This window comes from Phyllobates terribilis, unplaced genomic scaffold (assembly GCF_046119375.1).
Source record: "Phyllobates terribilis strain yellow unplaced genomic scaffold, ASM4611937v1 Scaffold_3__8_contigs__length_932513732, whole genome shotgun sequence".
NCBI classification, from domain to species: domain Eukaryota; kingdom Metazoa; phylum Chordata; class Amphibia; order Anura; family Dendrobatidae; genus Phyllobates; species Phyllobates terribilis.
The window spans coordinates 314,654,518-314,674,623 of NW_027362763.1; the positions used below are offsets into that span (position 1 = coordinate 314,654,518).

Sequence of the window (20,106 nt, forward strand, 5' to 3'; positions counted from 1 at the left end):
GCGACATGCTGGTGGAGCGCAGGCACACCTTTCTTTGAGAAGTAGTGCCGACTGGGCATCTGGTACTGGGGCACTGCGATGGACATAAGGTCTCGAAAATCCTCTGTGTCCACCAGGCGGAAAGGCAGCATTTCTGTAGCCAAGAGCTTGCAGATGGTGAAATTCAACCTCTTAGCTTTCTCATGGCTAGGAGGAAATGGTCTATTACTTGTCCACATCTGAGGGACCGAGGGCTGGCTGTTGTGCTTAGACGGGGTTGAGAAGGGTGTCCCCGGCAAACTGCCGGTCTGTGAGGAAGATGCAAGCGGAAATGTTAGGTTGCCTTAATCCAAAGGTGGTGCTATCGATGTCGAACACCAGCTGGTGTTTCCACCTCCAAAGAAAATGATGACCTGCCAATCATGCTGGCTGTTGCGAGTAAAGAGGTGGCAGGTCTGCGTCCCAAAACAGGTGTGACTGCTGTCCCCCCAGTCACAGAGGATGAAGAGGCCGCAGATGCACAAGATGTGGCAGACGGTGATTGGCCCGGCTGGCTAGGCCACATTGTAGCACAGTGAGCTTCCCACTGCAACTTATGCTTCATATCCATGTGCCGGTTCATGCATGAAGTACTCAAACTATGTATTTTTTGGCCTCTGCTTAACTTTTGCTGACAAATGTTACAGATAACACGAGTTGGGTCATCCTTATCGATCTGAAAAAATGCCCAGGCTATGCAAGGCTTAGCACCCATGCGACCTGAAGAGCCACCACGACTTGTCGTCAGAGGCAGAGTTGTGTTTGAGGATGCAGTTGTTGACGTGCTTCCAGTACTATTTCTCTGTCCAGGAAGGCGCAACCTGGTCTCGTCGTCACTAGCATCCTCCTCCACCTCCTCTGCTGACCTCATCGACTGGCTGACTGTGGGTTGACAGTAAGTGGGATCTCCAACCTCGTCATCATCACCCTGTGTGTTATCACACCCGTCGTCCTCAGAGCCAACCTTTCCTGCCCTGACAAAAAACTAAAGTTGTCGCTCCAATCAGGTATTTGAGTCTCATCATCGTCTTCCTCATTGTCTCCACCAACAGGAGTTACAGTTTGGGAACGAGGGTCTACATTATGGTCAGAACCTTCTGCGTCTGGTCCTGGATCCGACTCATAAAGATTCTGGGCATCAGTGCAGATCATTTTCTCGTCTGGATTCACAGAAGCTCTGGAGCCGACCTCTGATTCCCAGGCTATAGTATGAGTAAACAGCTCTGCAGACTCAACCATCTGTTCTACCCCATACTCAGACGGGCAGCTGGAGACTTGGGAGCTGTGAGGAAGCAAGTACGATTGGGGTGACACCTCTGAGGACTGGAGTATTTGTGATGTTGAAGTTGAGGTGGAGGAGAGCTCACTTAAAGGAGCACTTGATATCCGTTGAAGCACCTGTTGTTTTTGTGCCTCATCTGGAATTTGTAGCGATTGGCGTGGCCATAAGAAAGGGATCTTATCACATTGTCCGCTAAAAGAAGTAGACATCTTAGTTTAGCGGGAAGATGGTCTTTCTTCTGCAGATGTTACTGTTGCTTTAACACCTACCCCACGGACACAACTTTTTTTTCCCTTCCCAACACGCCTATTCCCCTTTCCACCAGCAGCATGCCTTTTTCCACTCATTTTGGTGGTTAACTAATTGCAAATCTGGAGTTGTTTGCACAAAAAACAATGGATGGGAACCGAGCAGAGCTGAGTGGCCAAACTGTGGTATTAGCCCAAAAGTATTGGCTGGGCTAGATGCAGATAACAATTATTTTGAATTTGCAACCTGGTGGAGGTTAGTATAGATGGACTAATAGAACAAGTCCCACACACTGCTACAAGCCGAAGCCAAAATATTTTTTCAGAGCTAGATGCAGATAAAAATTATTTTGAATTTGAAACCTGGTGGAGGTTAGTATAGATGGACTAATAGAACAAGTCCCACACACTGCTACAAGCTGAAGCCAAAATATTTTTTCAGAGCTAGATGCAGATAAAAATTATTTTGAATTTTCAACCTGGTGGAGGTTAGTATAGATGGACTAATAGAACAAGTCCCACACACTGCTACAAGCCCAAGCCCAAATATTTTTTCAGAGCTAGATGCAGATAAAAATTATTTTGAATTTGCAACCTAGTGGAGGTTAGTATAGATGGACTAATAGAACAAGTCCCACACACTGCTACAAGCCGAAGCCAAAATATTTTTTCAGAGATAGATGCAGATAAAAATTATTTTGAATTTGCAACCTGGTGGAGGTTAGTATAGATGGACTAATAGAACAAGTCCCACACACTGCTACAAGCCGAAGCCAAAATATTTTTTTAGAGCTAGATGCAAATAAAAATTATTTTGAATTTGCAACCTGGTGGAGGTTAGTATAGATGGACTAATAGAACAAGTCCCACACACTGCTACAAGCCGAAGCCAAAATATTTTTTCAGAGCTAGATGCAGATAAAAATTATTTTGAATGTCCAAACTGGTGGAGGTTAGTATAGATGAACTAATAGAATGATGCTATGCCCAAAAGGCTTTACTTCACTAGGTGCAGTACAAAAAAATTGTATTCTATACACAGGTGGTGTAGCTTGCAACACAGATAGGCTACTCCACTGACTAACACACACTGCAAGAGGCCAAAAAGGATTTGCTTTGCTAGATTTAGCCAAATGCTGTGAAAAAAACTTGCACAGCACTGGCACAGACCTGCCTGGCAAAAACTGATAGGAACTGATGTAACCTAGCCCTCAAAAGGACTGCAATTACAATTAGTCTTTACTCCCAACCTATCTATTTAAGAGCACAGACCTGCCTGATAAAAGTCGTAGGAAATGATGTAACCTAGTCCTCAAAAGGACTGCAATCACAACTATTCCCTACTCCCAAGCTATCTGTAGATTTGTGCGAAAATTGGCTTGAAATTAACACTGAAAGTATAGTCACAGAGCAACAGCGGTGCCGTCTAACACGCAGCTGCAGCAGTGAGAAAATGGTGGCGACGGGGAAAATGTCTGGGTCTTATAGGGCAAGGACATGTGACATACACTGCCAATGACACGTGCCCTTGCTTGTGCGAAAAAAAACACTTCGCTCCGTGTGCGCGCTGCTGATAGGCTAACAGACTGCACCTCCCCACTGTAAATGTGGGAAAGAGAAAAAAAAATGGAGATCTTCATTATTTATGCAGAGATCCATCCCCTGCCCCTCCCCCCGCCCCGCTGTGCAGTACACTCAAACTGCGTATTAACATTAATTTTCAGCATTACTGAGAAAAAATCCAGTTATGATTTTGGTGCACGAACAGTTATCGAACATAACCTCGAACAGCCGAATTTTTTTCAAATTGTTCGTGTTCGCCGAACGGCTCGAACACCGCCCAAAACAGCTCAAATTTGAGATTGGCGAACAGTTCGAGTCGAACACCGCTCATCTCTAGTGATGATATCAGAGCTTTTTGATGGGTTACCAGAATGACCCGATGCGGACTAGTAAATAGGGAGCTGGCCATACGAGAAAGGAGCAAGGCCCAAATTTTGAGCTGGGACAGGTGAGTAACACTATTTGTGTTAGAAATGGCATCAGACTAATCAATACTCCTTCTGGTTTCATGCTTACCAGTGTCTGATTTGCACTCTAGGAAAGAATAATTAGCATTGCCATCTGGGGTTACATGCACCCGTGCAGTGCATACAAAGGATTCCTGAAATAAAAAAAGAAAACAATGGTAATGATACTCACCTGCTGTAAATGCACAAATATCATTAGTAATGAATGGAAATTGATCTCTCATGTATAAATATGTTTGTGAAATTGTAAAATCAATCTCCTGTCTTTTCCTGCTAAACTACATTAATAATCATAGATATGGTAGTATTAACACCTTCACCCCCCAGCCTGTTTTCACCTTGCTGACCAGGCCATTTTATTCAATTCTGACCAATGTCACTTTATTAGGTTATAACTCTGGAATGCCAAACATATCCCAGTGATTCCAAGATTTTTTTTTTCGTGACACATTGTATTTTATGTTACTGGTAAATGTAGGTCAATATAATTTGTGTTTATTTATGTAAATATCGAATATTTGACAAAATATTAAAAAAATTAGCAATTTCAATTTTCAAACTTTTAATTTTTATACCCTTAAACCAGATAGATATATAACACAATGGTGTTATCACCACATGTCTACTTTACATCAGCATCATTTTTTAAACAGAATTTTTTGATAGGAAGTTAGTAGAGTTAAAAATTTATCAGCAATTCCTCATTTTTCCAACAAAATTTACAAAGCCAAATTTTTTAGGGACCACATCACATATGACTTTGAGGGGCTATATGACAGAAAATAGTGACATCATTTTAGAAACCACACCCCTCAAAGTGCTCAAAACTACATTCAAGAAGTTTATTAAACCTTAAGGGGTTTTACAGAAATTAAAGCAATGTGGAAGGAAAAAATGAAAATTTAGCTCTTCCCCAATTTTTGCATTTTCAAAAGGGCAAGATGTGAAAAAGGACCATATAGTTTTCTGTGCAATTTCTCTTGAGTACGCCGATACCCCATATGTAGTGGAAAGCTACTGTTTGGGTGCATGGCAGGGCTCACAAGGGAAGGAGCACCATGTGACATTTTGGAGTGTAAAATTGTCTGGAATAGATAGCGAACGCCATGTCGCGTTTCCAGAGCTCCTGATGTGCTTAAATAGTGGAACGCCCTGACAAATTACCCCATTTTGGAAGCTACACACCTTAACGAATTTATCTAGAGGTGTGATGAGCACCTTGAACACACTGGTGCTTCACAGAATTATATAACATGGGGCTGAGTCAATGGAAAATTATTTTTTCCACTGAAATGTTTTAACTCAAAGTTTTCAATTTTCAAATGGGATAGTATAAGAAAATGAACAGTACAATTTGTTATGCAAATACCTCAAATGTGGTCAAAAACTTCTTTTGACGCACAGTGCAAAGCTTAGAAGGGAAAAAGCGCTATATTGAAGTTCAGATTTCGCTGGAATGGTTTGAGGGTGCCAATGCCATGTCACATTGGCAGAACCCCTCCATAAGTTACTTCATTTTACAAACTGACCCTCTCAATGAATTCAGGAGTGCAGTGAGCATGTTGACACCACATTTGCCTCACAGAATTTTATACCAGTCGGCGGTGAAGAAAGAATAATTACATTTTTACCACTAACATGTTGTTTCAGCTTCAAGTTTTTAATTTTTGTAAGGGCTAATAAGAAAAATAGACCCAACAGTTTGTTGTGCAATTTCTCCTGAGCTGCTGGGTCCTAGAGACAGCCTCTAAGAAGATGTCTGTAATGCCAAACGTAGAGATCTCCTGCAACCAACTGCAGGGTGACTGTCTGTCACTTCTGACACACCTGTGACAAGAGCCCCCCCTATAAGTGACCACATTTTACAAACTATACCTCTAAATGAATTTATCTAAGGGTGCAGTGATTATATTGACACATGGGATGTGTCTCAGAATTTTTTACCAATCGGCAGTGAAGAAAAAACAATTAAATTTTTACCACAAAACTTGTTTTAGCTCCAGATTCTACATTTTCACAAAAGGAAAGGGGGAAAATGGCACCAAAATTTGTCACACAATTTCCGGTGATCGTGAAAATACCCCATTATGTGGCTGTACAGTACTGTTTAGCCACAAGGCGAGACAAAGGAGGGAAGGAGCATTATTTGTTTCTTGGAGAACAAATTATCGTAGAATAGTTTGTGGACTCCATTTACGGAGCCCTATGTTCTAGAAGGGCAGAATCCCCTCTCATGTGACTCTATTTTGGAAATTACACCCCTATGGGAATTTATCTACAGGTATACTGACAATTTTGACTCCATGGCTGTTTTCCAGAAATAAGCAACAATAGATGTTGCTGAGTCAAAATTGCAAATCTACCATTGTAGTGCCCATGCATTGTGCCCAGTTCGTGCTTCTCGAGACACAAAGCCCATAAATTCAGCGGGCTCTCATCACTACAGAAATGCCAAACATGTGGACTCTAAATATGGTTTAGGCATACTCTGGGGCTCAGAAGGGAAGGGGGCATTTGGATTTGGGAGCGGAAAATTTGTTGGATTTCTTTTGGGAGCGAGGAGCCATAGTGCTTTTCCAGAGCTTTTTGTGTTACCAGTAGTGTGGAAGCCCCCCATATTTCCATTGACAGATACCGGACCGGAGAGGGTACTTGCTTTTTTATGGATTGACTTGAAGCTTTTATTTGGAACATTTTACATAACATTTTGGATCACATTTATCCTGCTCTCTACTTTGAGCATTTACATCAGGGTATCTAAAACTCTAAATGACATGATTCAGATGAAACCCCAGAGGGATCCATTCACTATGATGTGGCATCAGAAATACTCTGGACTCTGTCTGGCCTCTGTTCAGCATTGTCCTTCTTTTCAGAGGTGCACAAAACTGTGTCCTACTGCGCTGCCTTAAAAAGTCAGACACCGCTGGATCATAGGTAGGCCAGATGGCATCTACAGTGTCTCCATCTGCCTCATTATAGGGAATCTTCCACTGGGGATTCCATCTGAATCATGTATTTCAGAGATCATGTACGTGCTCAGCGTAGAGTGAAGGATAAATGTGAGCCAAGCCTTACTGTGATCTTTGGGAGGCAGAATGAACAAATCAACAGAAGGTGAAGAACTGATTTTATTTATTTTTTTACGCCGTTTCTCGTGTGGTATAATTGTTTAGATGACTGGTATTCACCTCTTGGAATACTGTATTAAAGAGCAAGTTCATATTGGAATATTTGCGTATTTTAACCAGTTAAAACATGAGATCTTGACTTCACTATAGAGAAAATAGTGCTCAATTTTTTGCTGCTCTAATTTTTATATGCCATGTCAGTTATACCTACAAAAAAGTGAAGCTAAATGTATGTAAAGGCAATTTTACATTGCACGAAAATAGTAAGCCATTTTCACACTGTCAGCATTAGCTGCATATTGCATTACAAATCCGCAGCAATTTACAGTACAGTTCAAGTGAATGGGGTTTTAGATATTTTTCAGAAAACATCTTCACACATATCTTGTGTGGATATTTGCCGCAGATTACACCCTATACAATCCATTGTAATACACAATGTTGAAATACACAGCCATCTCCTCTACAAAATCTGCATGTAATGCAATATGTTTGCTTTATATTTGATGATTTTTGCTGCTGACATTCTAAATCCTGTCAAATGGAGCTCAGAATTTGACTCTTTCCCGGCATCTTTGTTAGTGGTAGTCAGATTCTCCTTTCTGCATTTTATCAACCTTTTAATTTTCTGTAAATTGCTCAAGGACAGATAAATGCACTTACACCTGCTTTGTCTATTTTACATTCTTTGGAATTTCTGCTTGGAAAATTAGATTTTGAGCAGTTTGTTTGTCTTAAAAGAAACTGTATGTGGTATTTCCATCCATTCACCACCTGAAAATATAAAGAGAAATGTCTTTAGATAATTAGTACATACATTTTAGAATTAATCAGATAATAAGAAATAATCAGTAAATAAAATGTCTTCATTGATCTCATATTTTACAGTTTTACGCAAGAAAAGTCTGTAGATGAGCATATACCCGTTTTGTAGGACGAAAAAAATAGATTTCTGATAATTGTGAGTAGTTAAATCAGAATTAACCACTAGAGGAAGCTAAAAACTCACTGATATTTTTCTGATCTTCTATGGGTATCCTAACTAGCAGAAACCAATTTTTATTTAATCAGTTCATGGTTCGACAACTCTTGTAACTGTTTGAAGGGCATAAAAGATAATAGGAGAAAAGATTTAGCAATTAGTTCGTCATAATGAGTGTCTGATTTGCTTTTGTTGGTTTTAGGCTAATTGTAAACTGTTTAACAAATCAGCAATACTTGAGCAGACAAAAAATGCACTTAATTCTTATCCTAACTGAACATTTAAAAGGTTAATCCTATCTTCATAGATGGGTATTGTTGGATAGTTCTTGTAAATACAAGCACATTGGCAATTTCCTGCTTTTTAAAGTTTGCAAATGTTCTTATTAACATTTATTATTAGATATTAAACACTTCTTTTGTTTACATCCCATTGCCAAGTAGACTAACCACCACTGCAGTCTCGTTTGGAAACAACGCGTAGAAGCTGACCAGTTTCAAAACAGTTCTTACAAGCTCAAAAGAAAACAGCTCGTAAGCACTCCGTGTTGGTTGGTCTCCGAGGCATTGAGCTGTAAAAAAAGTACTATTGATAATACCTTAAGAACAACTGAAAATCTTAATAACCAGTAAGCTGCTAAATTTCTTGTATTTACAAGCATTATCTGAAAATATCCTTTTATAAAGATGGTAAAAACTCTTGAAGTGACTGTGTAACTGTGATATGTGACTTTATCATCCAAGTATAGAGGATTTATGAAAATTGACAACATTCATATTTTTCTTTTTAACATTCTTGAATATATGTGATTCTCATTGAAGCTTGATATGCAGTAAGCCCACAAATTGATTCCCTTTCTATATTTGTAATTTTAGAAATATTGACTTATTGATAAAAAATGCTATACTGCAGCACGGAAACTTTGTCATAGACAAAAGGGTGCTACTTGTCCTATCTTATAGCCACAAGGAAATGTGGAAAAATGGTGGTGACAATTTATAAATATGATACACCACTTTCACCTTCCTATGTTCCCAAAAATGTTGTAAAAATTTTATAGATATGTCACATTGTTCCTCATTTACATATGTAATAAACAAGAAATGACACATGCACAGATATGTTCACACATTGCAGAAATATACTAGTAAAAAAAAACAAAGAAAACCCAGCATATTGGATTTTATAGATAGACATAAATTGCAAAGACTGCAGCCAATCAGTGGTCGCTGATTAGCTGCAGCAGTCATGTGTTCTTGTCAGGAGACCAGTTTTGATCATGTATTTTCAATGCGAGTTGTAGCACCCTCTCCCATATATAAAGTTATATATACAGTACTTATGGTATTTTTGGTGCACCCCATCTTGTAACTTCGGAGACCAGTAGGGGACCTAACGGGAGCGAAAGAGTGGCACGGGTCCAGGAGATAAGTATAGATTTTTTTTAGAAATGTATGTTTCATCCTAGGGCCATCAATAAGGGGTTTTCCAGTAGTAGACGACCCTTTAATAAGAGTTATGTCTTATTATACCTGAACACCACACACAGTGAAATTGAACAGTTTCCCCCATACTTGTTTGAAAGCTCTAGTTTTCTGTGTCTTCCTCTGCTTGTTTTCTCACTCTGCTCTTTATTCCTCCTCCCTCCGTCCCCTCCCCATAAAATATAATAAACTATGTAATCTGACACCTCAAAATGATGACACTCCATCTTGTCTTGAATAAAATTGATTTGTGCTGTTTTTCAGAGTAGATGGTAACTTCAGGAGGCAGTGGAGAAGTAGAAGTGTCACATAAGTGGAGAAAAAATAAGCAGATTTCTTTGATAAGCCATATTATAAAGCTTCTTACATTTACCCGTACTACTGATTTATGAAAAGTTTGATGAAAGTACAATTTTCATTTAAGATGTCATATACGAACCTGGCGTGTAGCATTTACAATAGACTCCAAATCAAGATAGAATTGATAATTTGCATCTGTGTTTACTTGCTCTATTGTTGAATGAGCAAAGCACAGCAATTCCTTGTTTTCCTTATCAATGGGCTGGATACACCCAAGGCATGGGTATTCAACTGCTGTCTCAGTAGACCACACTAATGCTAAGGGCAATCATTGAAATTAATTTATTAGAACAGACACATAATAATAGTAGTGATAATAATCATAATACTTTAAAACTATATATACAGTATTGTTTCAGTATTGGCATTCATACTTTTTGCGGAGCAGCAGATCAATTTTACCTAACAAAATACAGTTGCAGTCCAAAACAAAAATATTAAGTTGCATGCAATCTTGTGGACTACAGCACTCACTCTTTAATTAAAGTCAATCACTAGAGTTACTGTACATAAAAAGAAAGTCTATAGAAACTGCTGATTTTAGCAGGATAAACCAATCATCTAATGTGTATAGCGGCATACTTGACTATCCCCTGGAACCGCATTTGCCATTAGGCCCAGGAAATCCTAAAATGGCCGGTTGCAGAGAGCAACATCACTCCCCGACTCTGTTACTTGTCAGCCCATCACCTAGCCCTCCTTCTTCTATCTGTTGTCTTCATCTTGGGTTTTCCCTATATTCACCCTGACCAATTAATTACCTTGTAGCCCACCTATATACAGTCGAGGCTGAAAGTGTTGGCACCATTGACATTGTTCCAGAAAATGAAGTATTTCTCCCAGAAAATTATTGCAATTACACAGTTTTGTTATACACATGTTTATTTCTTTTGTGTGTCTTGGAACAACACAAAAAAAAAACAGTGAGAAAAAGGCAAATTACACATAATTTCACAAAAAAAAAAAAAAAATGGGCCAGACAAAATTGTTGGCATCCTCAACTTAATATTTGATTGTGTCATCAGTAGTGTTGAGCATTCCGATACTGAAATATCGGGTATCGGCCGATATTCGCGGTATCGGAATTCCGATACTTAATTCCGATACTTTTGCAATATCGTATACCGGAATCGGAAGTTCCCATAATGCAATGAGACATTTTCATTTTATTCAGCCAATGAGGATCCTAAGAAGTGTGGGCACATCCTGTTAGGCATGTAGGCATCTTAACTAATGGCATGGCTGTGATTGGCTGCTGAAATGATGTCATGATGCACTATAAAAGCCACCGCCGCCATTTTGAGCTCACTCTGCTGTGAATTCAGTTAGGGATAGGACGCTGTTGTTCTGAGGGACAGTTTTAGCTACCTATTTGCTCTATACTGCTTTACCCAAGCTACTTTCTAAATCACTGTGCCTTGCAGTGCTAGTGCACAGTTCCCTGTGCTGTTCACCGCTGTCTGCAAGGTCTGTGTGTGTGAGTGCAGCTCACCCTGTAGTGTGTGCTTCAGCCAAGTCTGGTTGTAGTGCACTCAGTGTGTGTCACTGCCTCATACATTGTCCTTTTTTGCCAATTCATAATTTTTCCTGATATCTCCTATTAGTGTGGTGGTTCCATCCGTATTCAGCTAAATTGGTTCCAAACACACTATATAGGAGTAGATAGAGAAATTTTTTTGGTCTTGCAGCGCTAGTGCACAGTGCTCTGCATCTGTACTGTTCACCGCTGTCTGCAAGGTCTGGTGTGTGAGTGCAGCTCACCCTGTAGTGTGTGCTTCAACCCCGTCTGGTTGTAGTGCACTCAGTGTGTGTCACTGCCTCATACATTGTCCTTTATTGCCAATTCATAATTTTTCCTGATATCTCCTATTAGTGTGGTGGTTCCATCCGTATTCAGCTAAATTGATTCCAAACACACTATATAGGAGTAGATAGAGGAGCCTTTCTGCAGCATTGGCCCTGCAGCCCCAGCCAGATTAGTATTAGCCTATTTTTTGCAGCCTCATCTATTGCATTGTAGGTTACCTTCCTACATTGTAATAGCTACAAAAAGTTTGTGATACTATCGTTATTACATCTTTAGGCACATCCAGTGTCTTTTTGTGACAAAAAAAAACCTAAATAAAGTTCACCAAACACTCCACTTTACAGTTGTGTAGGCCACATTAGCTCATATTAAAGTCTAGTCCACACTTTATAAAATTAGTGTTTCTTATACCTGTTAGCAGCTGTTCAGGAATAAGCACACTAAGCCCTTAGTACTTTTCTGCCTATCTTTATCAGTCTACCAAGATGAAGAAGGCAGGGAGTAAGGCATGTGGTCGTGGGCGTGGGCGTGGGCGTGGAGTTTCTGCAGGGAGAGGACGTGAGGATTCTGTGCCTGCAGGGAGAGGACGTGGGGATTCTGTGCCTGCTGCGGGCACCAGTGACTCAGCATCCCCCAGTTTTACCAGGGAACAGTCCTTTATGCGCAGCTTTGTAGGAGCTAGCCGTACCCCACTGCTGCGCGAGGACCAAATTGAAGCCGTTGTCGGATGGATGGCAGCTAACGCATCGACTTCAATTAGTTCCAGATCCTCTCAGGTCCTGAGCACTGAAGAGCACCCATCTGTCTCTTCACCACCTGCCAAATTGCCCAGGCAGTCAGAGAGCCCTGGACAGGAGCCATCTCTACTTCTGTTCTCTGAATCTCTTGGCTTGGAAAGAGGGGGCCAGCCAAGCAGAATTCGAGAATTTGAAGAAGAGGTAGTATGCAGTGATGCGCAACCGTTTTGTCTCTCTGAATCTGAAGAGGCGGGTGGGCCAGTGCCTATGGTCAGCAGCACACCTCAGTACGCATCTGATGATGAGACTCAGGTGCCACTTTCTGTTGCGTACTGTGCTGTCGAGACTACCCAGGAGAAGCAGTTGTTTGAAGAGGGTGGTGTAGATGATGAGGTCCTTGACCCATCATGGCATGAGGGACAGGAAGGTGGTGGGAGCAGCTCTGAGGAAGAGATTCCCCGAACGGCCCAAAAAGGAGGGAGAGGGAGGGGGCAGACTTGGTTGCCTGTAGCCTCCACTTCGGCACCCATTAGGAGCATGGCTCTTCCAAAATCCAAAGCGGGCGCTCCCAAGACTTGCAGTGCCTGGTCCTTTTTTGACACAGTGGCAGATGACATTTGCTTTGTCAAATGCAAGCTGTGTAATCAGAAGGTGAAAAGAGGGAAAAGTGTCAGCAACCTCAATACCACAAATATGTGGAAACATGTGCGGACCAAGCACGTGGTGGAGTTACACAAACACACTGAAGACCTAGGCCAACCTACAGCGCCACCTACCACCTCTTCAGCTCGTGTTGTAGCCTCTTCCTCCAGCTCACACACAGCTGGTTCGGCTTCCTCACAGGATCGCCATGGAAGAATCTCTGGCACTGTTGTACAGAGACACAGTGTAATTCCACCCACAGCACCACTTTCCCAGTCATCCTCACACTCCCAGGCCAGTCTACAGCCATCGTTAGCACAGGCATGGGAGAAAAGGCGCCCATACTCGGCAAACCACCCCCGAGCACAGGCTCTGAATGCTGGCATTGCTAAACTACTGGCCCTTGAAATGCTATCATTCAGGCTGGTGGAGACTGACACATTCCGTAACTTTATGGCATTGGCAGTCCCACAATACAACGTGCCCAGCCGCTTTTATTTCAGCAGGCAAGCCGTCCCTGCCCTGCAACATCATGTGGAGGGAAAAATTAAACATGCGCTACAAAACGCCGTCAGTAGCAAGGTCCACCTGACCACTGATGCGTGGACCAGTAAGCATGGACAGGGACGATACCTTTCCCTCACTGCCCATTGGGTAAATGTTGTGGAGCCGGGTACAGATCTTGAGAGTGGCGCTGTACGTGTTCTGCCAACTCCAAGGATTGCAGGAATCCAGTCTGTACACATTGACTCCTCCTCATACTCCAGTTCCTCTGAATCAGCGCTGCAGGAGCCGTCACGGTCTACCTCCACATCGACCCGTGAACGGTTACCTGTTATGATGACCGATATGAGCACAGCCGTGGCCAAACGTCAACAGGCCGTATTAAAATTAATTTCTTTGGGGAATCGAAGCCACACAGCGCAGGAGCTCTGGAATGCCATCAAGCAGCAGAGTGACGTGTGGTTTGTGCCAGCGAATCTCCAGCCAGGCATGGTAGTGTGTGACAATGGCCGAAATCTGGTGGCAGCTCTGGGCCTAGGCAACCTCACTCACATCCCATGTCTGGCACATGTGCTCAACTTGGTCGTGCAGACTTTTTTGAGGGACTATCCGGATCTTGATGCACTGCTTCACAAGGTCCGCATAGAGTGCGCTCACTTGCGGCGTTCCAGCAATGCAAGATCACGCATTGCAGCTCTGCAGCGCCGATTATGTCTTCCGGAACATCGCATCATATGTGACCTACCCACCAGGTGGAATTCAACGTTACATATGTTGGAGAGGTTGTGTGAGCAGCAGGCAGCAGTAATGGAGTACCAGCTGCAGCAGGCGCAAACAAGTCGCAGTGCGCGCCGTTCACACTTCACCACCACTGAGTGGGCCTCTATGAAGGACATTTGCCACGTTTTGCGTGCCTTCGATTATTCCACGCGGATGGCGAGTGCAGATGATGCACTAGTCAGCATGACTATCCCCCTTATCTGCCTGCTTGAAAAAACACTGCAAGCACTAAGGGACGAGGTTTTGGAAGAGGTGGAGGATGAGGAGTCACAAATGCCATCTGCTTCTCTACAGTCTGCGCAACGTGGTTCCTCACAAAGGCCTAGGCAGGGGACACTTTGTGAGGAGGATGAGGAGGAGTCAATGGATGAGGAAGACATCTGTCCAGAGGAGGGAGGTACACAATGCTCTAGTAGTCAGTATCTAGAGCGAGGGTGGGGTGATGCAGAGCAGGCAGAGATCACGCCTCAAGCAGGGGACAGCGTTTCTTGGCCAGTTGGCAGTCTGCAGCACATGGTTGATTTCATGCTGCAGTGCCTGAGAAACGACCGCCGCATCGCCCACATTCTCAACACGGCTGATTATTGGGTGTCCACCCTCCTAGATCCTCGCTACCGGGACAACTTACAAAGCCTTATAACACCGTTGAACCGGGAGCGTAAAATGCGGGAGTACCAAGACGCACTGGTGCATTCCATCATGTTCTCCATTCCAACCGAGAGCAGTGCTGCTAGTGCTTTACAAAGCAGCTCAGTGCGTCGAGGCAGTAGAGGAAGCTCTGCACAAAGAGGGAGCAGAAGCAGCGCCTCAGCACAAGGCAAGACCAGTATGGCCGAAATGTGGCAAAGTTTTGTGTCCCCGCCGCCACAAATGTCTACACCATCACAGACGGCTCCAGTCAGCAGGAGGCAACGTTTCCGTCAGATGGTGACAGACTACATGTCTTGCCCTCTTAGTGTACTCCCAGACGGCTCTTCTCCCTTCAAGTTTTGGGTCTGTAAGCTGGATACATGGCCAGAGCTTAGTCAGTATGCACTGGAGGTGCTAGCTTGCCCTGCTGCTAGTGTATTATCGGAACGCGTCTTTAGTGCCGCAGGTGGTGTACTAACAGACCGTCGCATGCGACTATCCTCCGATAACGTTGACCGGCTTACTTTTCTCAAAATGAACAAGGCCTGGATCTCTCATGAATTTGCCAGTCCTCTTCCAGAATAAATAATTGGTTGGCAACAGTATCCAGGTCTCCTGTTCTGTTCATGTTTCTACCACCTGAACTGTAATCCCTGAGCTCCAACACCGCCAGTTGGCGCTCGGAAGTGCCGTCTGCACAGTCAACACTTGCTACCATGTTATTGGGGTTCAGTAACGTCAGCTGTTCCCCTGCTGTGCGGACGGCAATTTCTCCTGCTCTGTCCACATTCTCACTACTACAGATTTTAAAGTTGCTCCAATTACACCTCTGGCTCCTCTGTTTTCAGTATTATCCCTGAGCTCCAACACCGCCAGTTGGCGCTCGGAAGTGCCGTCTGCACAGTCAACACTTGCTACCATGTTATTGGGGTTCAGTAACGTCAGCTGTTCCCCTGCTGTGCGGACGGCAATTTCTCCTGCTCTGTCCACATTCTCACTACTACAGATTTTAAAGTTGTTCCAATTACACCTCTGGCTCCTCTGTTTTCAGTATTATCCCTGAGCTCCAACACCGCCAGTTGGCGCTCGGAAGTGCCGTCTGCACAGTCAACACTTGCTGCCGTGTTATTGGGGTTCAGTAACGTCAGCTGTTCCCCTGCTGCGCGGACGGCAATTTCTCCTGCTCTGTCCACATTCTCACTACTACAGATTTTAAAGTTGCTCCAATTACACCTCTGGCTCCTCTGTTTTCAGTATTATCCCTGAGCTCCAACACCGCCAGCTGGCGCTCGGAAGTGCCGTCTGCACAGTCAACACTTGCTACCATGTTATTGGGGTTCAGTAACGTCAGCTGTTCCCCTGCTGTGCGGACGGCAATTTCTCCTGCTCTGTCCACATTCTCACTACTACAGATTTTAAAGTTGCTCCAATTACACCTCTGGCTCCTCTGTTTTCAGTATTATCCCTGAGCTCCAACACCGCCAGTTGGCGCTCGGAAGTGCCGTCTGCACAGTCAACACTTGCTACCATGTTATTGGGGTTCAGTAACGTCAGCTGTTCCCCTGCTGTGCGGACGGCAATTTCTCCTGCTCTGTCCACATTCTCACTACTACAGATTTTAAAGTTGCTCCAATTACACCTCTGGCTCCTCTGTTTTCAGTATTATCCCTGAGCTCCAACACCGCCAGTTGGCGCTCGGAAGTGCCGTCTGCACAGTCAACACTTGCTGCCGTGTTATTGGGGTTCAGTAACGTCAGCTGTTCCCCTGCTGTGCGGACGGCAATTTCTCCTGCTCTGTCCACATTCTCACTACTACAGATTTTAAAGTTGCTCCAATTACACCTCTGGCTCCTCTGTTTTCAGTATTATCCCTGAGCTCCAACACCGCCAGTTGGCGCTCGGAAGTGCCGTCTGCACAGTCAACACTTGCTACCATGTTATTGGGGTTCAGTAACGTCAGCTGTTCCCCTGCTGTGCGGACGGCAATTTCTCCTGCTCTGTCCACATTCTCACTACTACAGATTTTAAAGTTGCTCCAATTACACCTCTGGCTCCTCTGTTTTCAGTATTATCCCTGAGCTCCAACACCGCCAGTTGGCGCTCGGAAGTGCCGTCTGCACAGTCAACACTTGCTACCATGTTATTGGGGTTCAGTAACGTCAGCTGTTCCCCTGCTGTGCGGACGGCAATTTCTCCTGCTCTGTCCACATTCTCACTACTACAGATTTTAAAGTTGCTCCAATTACACCTCTGGCTCCTCTGTTTTCAGTATTATCCCTGAGCTCCAACACCGCCAGTTGGCGCTCGGAAGTGCCGTCTGCACAGTCAACACTTGCTGCCGTGTTATTGGGGTTCAGTAACGTCAGCTGTTCCCCTGCTGTGCGGACGGCAATTTCTCCTGCTCTGTCCACATTCTCACTACTACAGATTTTAAAGTTGCTCCAATTACACCTCTGGCTCCTCTGTTTTCAGTATTATCCCTGAGCTCCAACACCGCCAGCTGGCGCTCGGAAGTGCCGTCTGCACAGTCAACACTTGCTACCATGTTATTGGGGTTCAGTAACGTCAGCTGTTCCCCTGCTGTGCGGACGGCAATTTCTCCTGCTCTGTCCACATTCTCACTACTACAGATTTTAAAGTTGCTCCAATTACACCTCTGGCTCCTCTGTTTTCAGTATTATCCCTGAGCTCCAACACCGCCAGTTGGCGCTCGGAAGTGCCGTCTGCACAGTCAACACTTGCTACCATGTTATTGGGGTTCAGTAACGTCAGCTGTTCCCCTGCTGTGCGGACGGCAATTTCTCCTGCTCTGTCCACATTCTCACTACTACAGATTTTAAAGTTGCTCCAATTACACCTCTGGCTCCTCTGTTTTCAGTATTATCCCTGAGCTCCAACACCGCCAGTTGGCGCTCGGAAGTGCCGTCTGCACAGTCAACACTTGCTGCCGTGTTATTGGGGTTCAGTAACGTCAGCTGTTCCCCTGCTGTGCGGACGGCAATTTCTCCTGCTCTGTCCACATTCTCACTACTACAGATTTTAAAGTTGCTCCAATTACACCTCTGGCTCCTCTGTTTTCAGTATTATCCCTGAGCTCCAACACCGCCAGTTGGCGCTCGGAAGTGCCGTCTGCACAGTCAACACTTGCTACCATGTTATTGGGGTTCAGTAACGTCAGCTGTACCCCTGCTGTGCGGACGGCAATTTCTCCTGCTCTGTCCACATTCTCACTACTACAGATTTTAAAGTTGCTCCAATTACACCTCTGGCTCCTCTGTTTTCAGTATTATCCCTGAGCTCCAACACCGCCAGTTGGCGCTCGGAAGTGCCGTCTGCACAGTCAACACTTGCTACCATGTTATTGGGGTTCAGTAACGTCAGCTGTTCCCCTGCTGTGCGGACGGCAATTTCTCCTGCTCTGTCCACATTCTCACTACTACAGATTTTAAAGTTGCTCCAATTACACCTCTGGCTCCTCTGTTTTCAGTATTATCCCTGAGCTCCAACACCGCCAGTTGGCGCTCGGAAGTGCCGTCTGCACAGTCAACACTTGCTGCCGTGTTATTGGGGTTCAGTAACGTCAGCTGTTCCCCTGCTGTGCGGACGGCAATTTCTCCTGCTTTGTCCACATCCACAGTACTACACATTTTAAAGTTGCTCCAATTACACCTCTGGCTCCTCTGTTTTCATTCTTATCCCTGGGCTCCAGCACCGCCAGTTGGCGCTCGGAAGTGCCGTCTGCACAGTCAACACTTGCTGCGGTGTTATTGGGGTTCGGTAACGTCAGCTGTTCCCCTGCTGTGTTCACGGCAATTTCTCCTGCTCTGTCCATATTCACTGTGCTACTTATTTAAAACTTGCTCCAATTACACCTCTGGCTCCTCCGTTTTTAGTATTTACCCTGGGCTCCAATACCGCTAGTTGCTGCTCAGAAGTGCCGTCTGCACAGTCAACACTTGCTGCCGTGTTATTGGGGTTCGGTAACGTCAGCTGTTCCCCTGCTGTACGGACGGCAATTTCTCCTGCTTTGTCCACATCCACTGTACTACACATTTTAAAGTTGCTCCAATTACACCTCTGGCTCCTCTGTTTTCATTCTTATCCCTGGGCTCCAGCACCGCCAGTTGGCACTCGGAAGTGCCGTCTGCACAGTCAACACTTGCTGCCGTGTTATTGGGGTTCAGTAACGTCAGCTGTTCCCCTGCTGTACGGACGGCAATTTCTCCTGCTTTGTCCACATCCACTGTACTACACATTTTAAAGTTGCTCCAATTACACCTCTGGCTCCTCTGTTTTCATTCTTATCCCTGGGCTCCAGCACCGCCAGTTGGCGCTCGGAAGTGCCGTCTGCACAGTCAACACTTGCTGCCGTGTTATTGGGGTTCAGTAACGTCAGCTGTTCCCCTGCTGTGCGGACAGCAATTTCTCCTGCTCTGTCCACATCCACTGTACTACTGATTTAAAACCTCCTCCAAATACACCTCTGGCTCCTCTGTTTTCAGTATTATCCCTGAGCTCCAACACCGCCAGTTGGCGCTCGGAAGTGCCGTCTGCACAGTCAACACTTGCTACCATGTTATTGGGGTTCAGTAACGTCAGCTGTTCCCCTGCTGTGTTCACGGCAATTTCTCCTGCTCTGTCCATATTCACTGTGCTACTTATTTAAAACTTGCTCCAATTACACCTCTGGCTCCTCCGTTTTTAGTATTTACCCTGGGCTCCAATACCGCTAGTTGCTGCTCAGAAGTGCCGTCTGCACAGTCAACACTTGCTGCCGTGTTATTGGGGTTCGGTAACGTCAGCTGTTCCCCTGCTGTACGGACGGCAATTTCTCCTGCTTTGTCCACATCCACTGTACTACACATTTTAAAGTTGCTCCAATTACACCTCTGGCTCCTCTGTTTTCATTCTTATCCCTGGGCTCCAGCACCGCCAGTTGGCGCTCGGAAGTGCCGTCTGCACAGTCAACACTTGCTGCGGTGTTATTGGGGTTCGGTAACGTCAGCTGTTCCCCTGCTGTGTTCACGGCAATTTCTCCTGCTCTGTCCATATTCACTGTGCTACTTATTTAAAACTTGCTCCAATTACACCTCTGGCTCCTCCGTTTTTAGTATTTACCCTGGGCTCCAATACCGCTAGTTGCTGCTCAGAAGTGCCGTCTGCACAGTCAACGCTTGCTCCAGTGTTATTGGGGTTCAGTAACGTCAGCTGATCCCCAGCTGTGTGTCCGGCAAATTCTCCTGCTTTGTCCACATCCACTGTACTACGGATTTAAAACCTCCTCCAAATACACCTCTGGCTCCTCTGTTTTTAGTATTTACCCTGGGCTCCAGCACCGCCAGCTGGTTCTCGGCAGTTCCATTGGCTCTTGTACCTTCTGCTACCCATCCGGGTTCCAGTACCGTCAGCTGGTCCTCGGTAGTTCCATTTGCTCTTGTATCTTCTGCTACCCATCCGGGTTCCAGTACCGT

The 20,106-nt window shown here is 44.6% G+C and overlaps 1 protein-coding gene across 1 annotated transcript in view; it reads right to left on the reverse strand.

Moving 5' to 3' along the window:
* The window catches only part of LOC141259291 (T-kininogen 1-like), a 162,887-nt gene that overhangs the window by 55,960 nt on the left and 86,821 nt on the right, over positions 1 to 20,106 (reverse strand). Inside the window, exons 4-6 of the mRNA XM_073675003.1 lie at positions 9,615 to 9,793; positions 7,373 to 7,483; positions 3,628 to 3,712 (exon numbers count right to left, since the gene is read on the reverse strand). Coding sequence (XP_073531104.1) covers positions 3,628 to 3,712; positions 7,373 to 7,483; positions 9,615 to 9,793 — 375 coding nt within the window. The remainder of the gene's footprint in view (positions 1 to 3,627; positions 3,713 to 7,372; positions 7,484 to 9,614; positions 9,794 to 20,106) is intronic.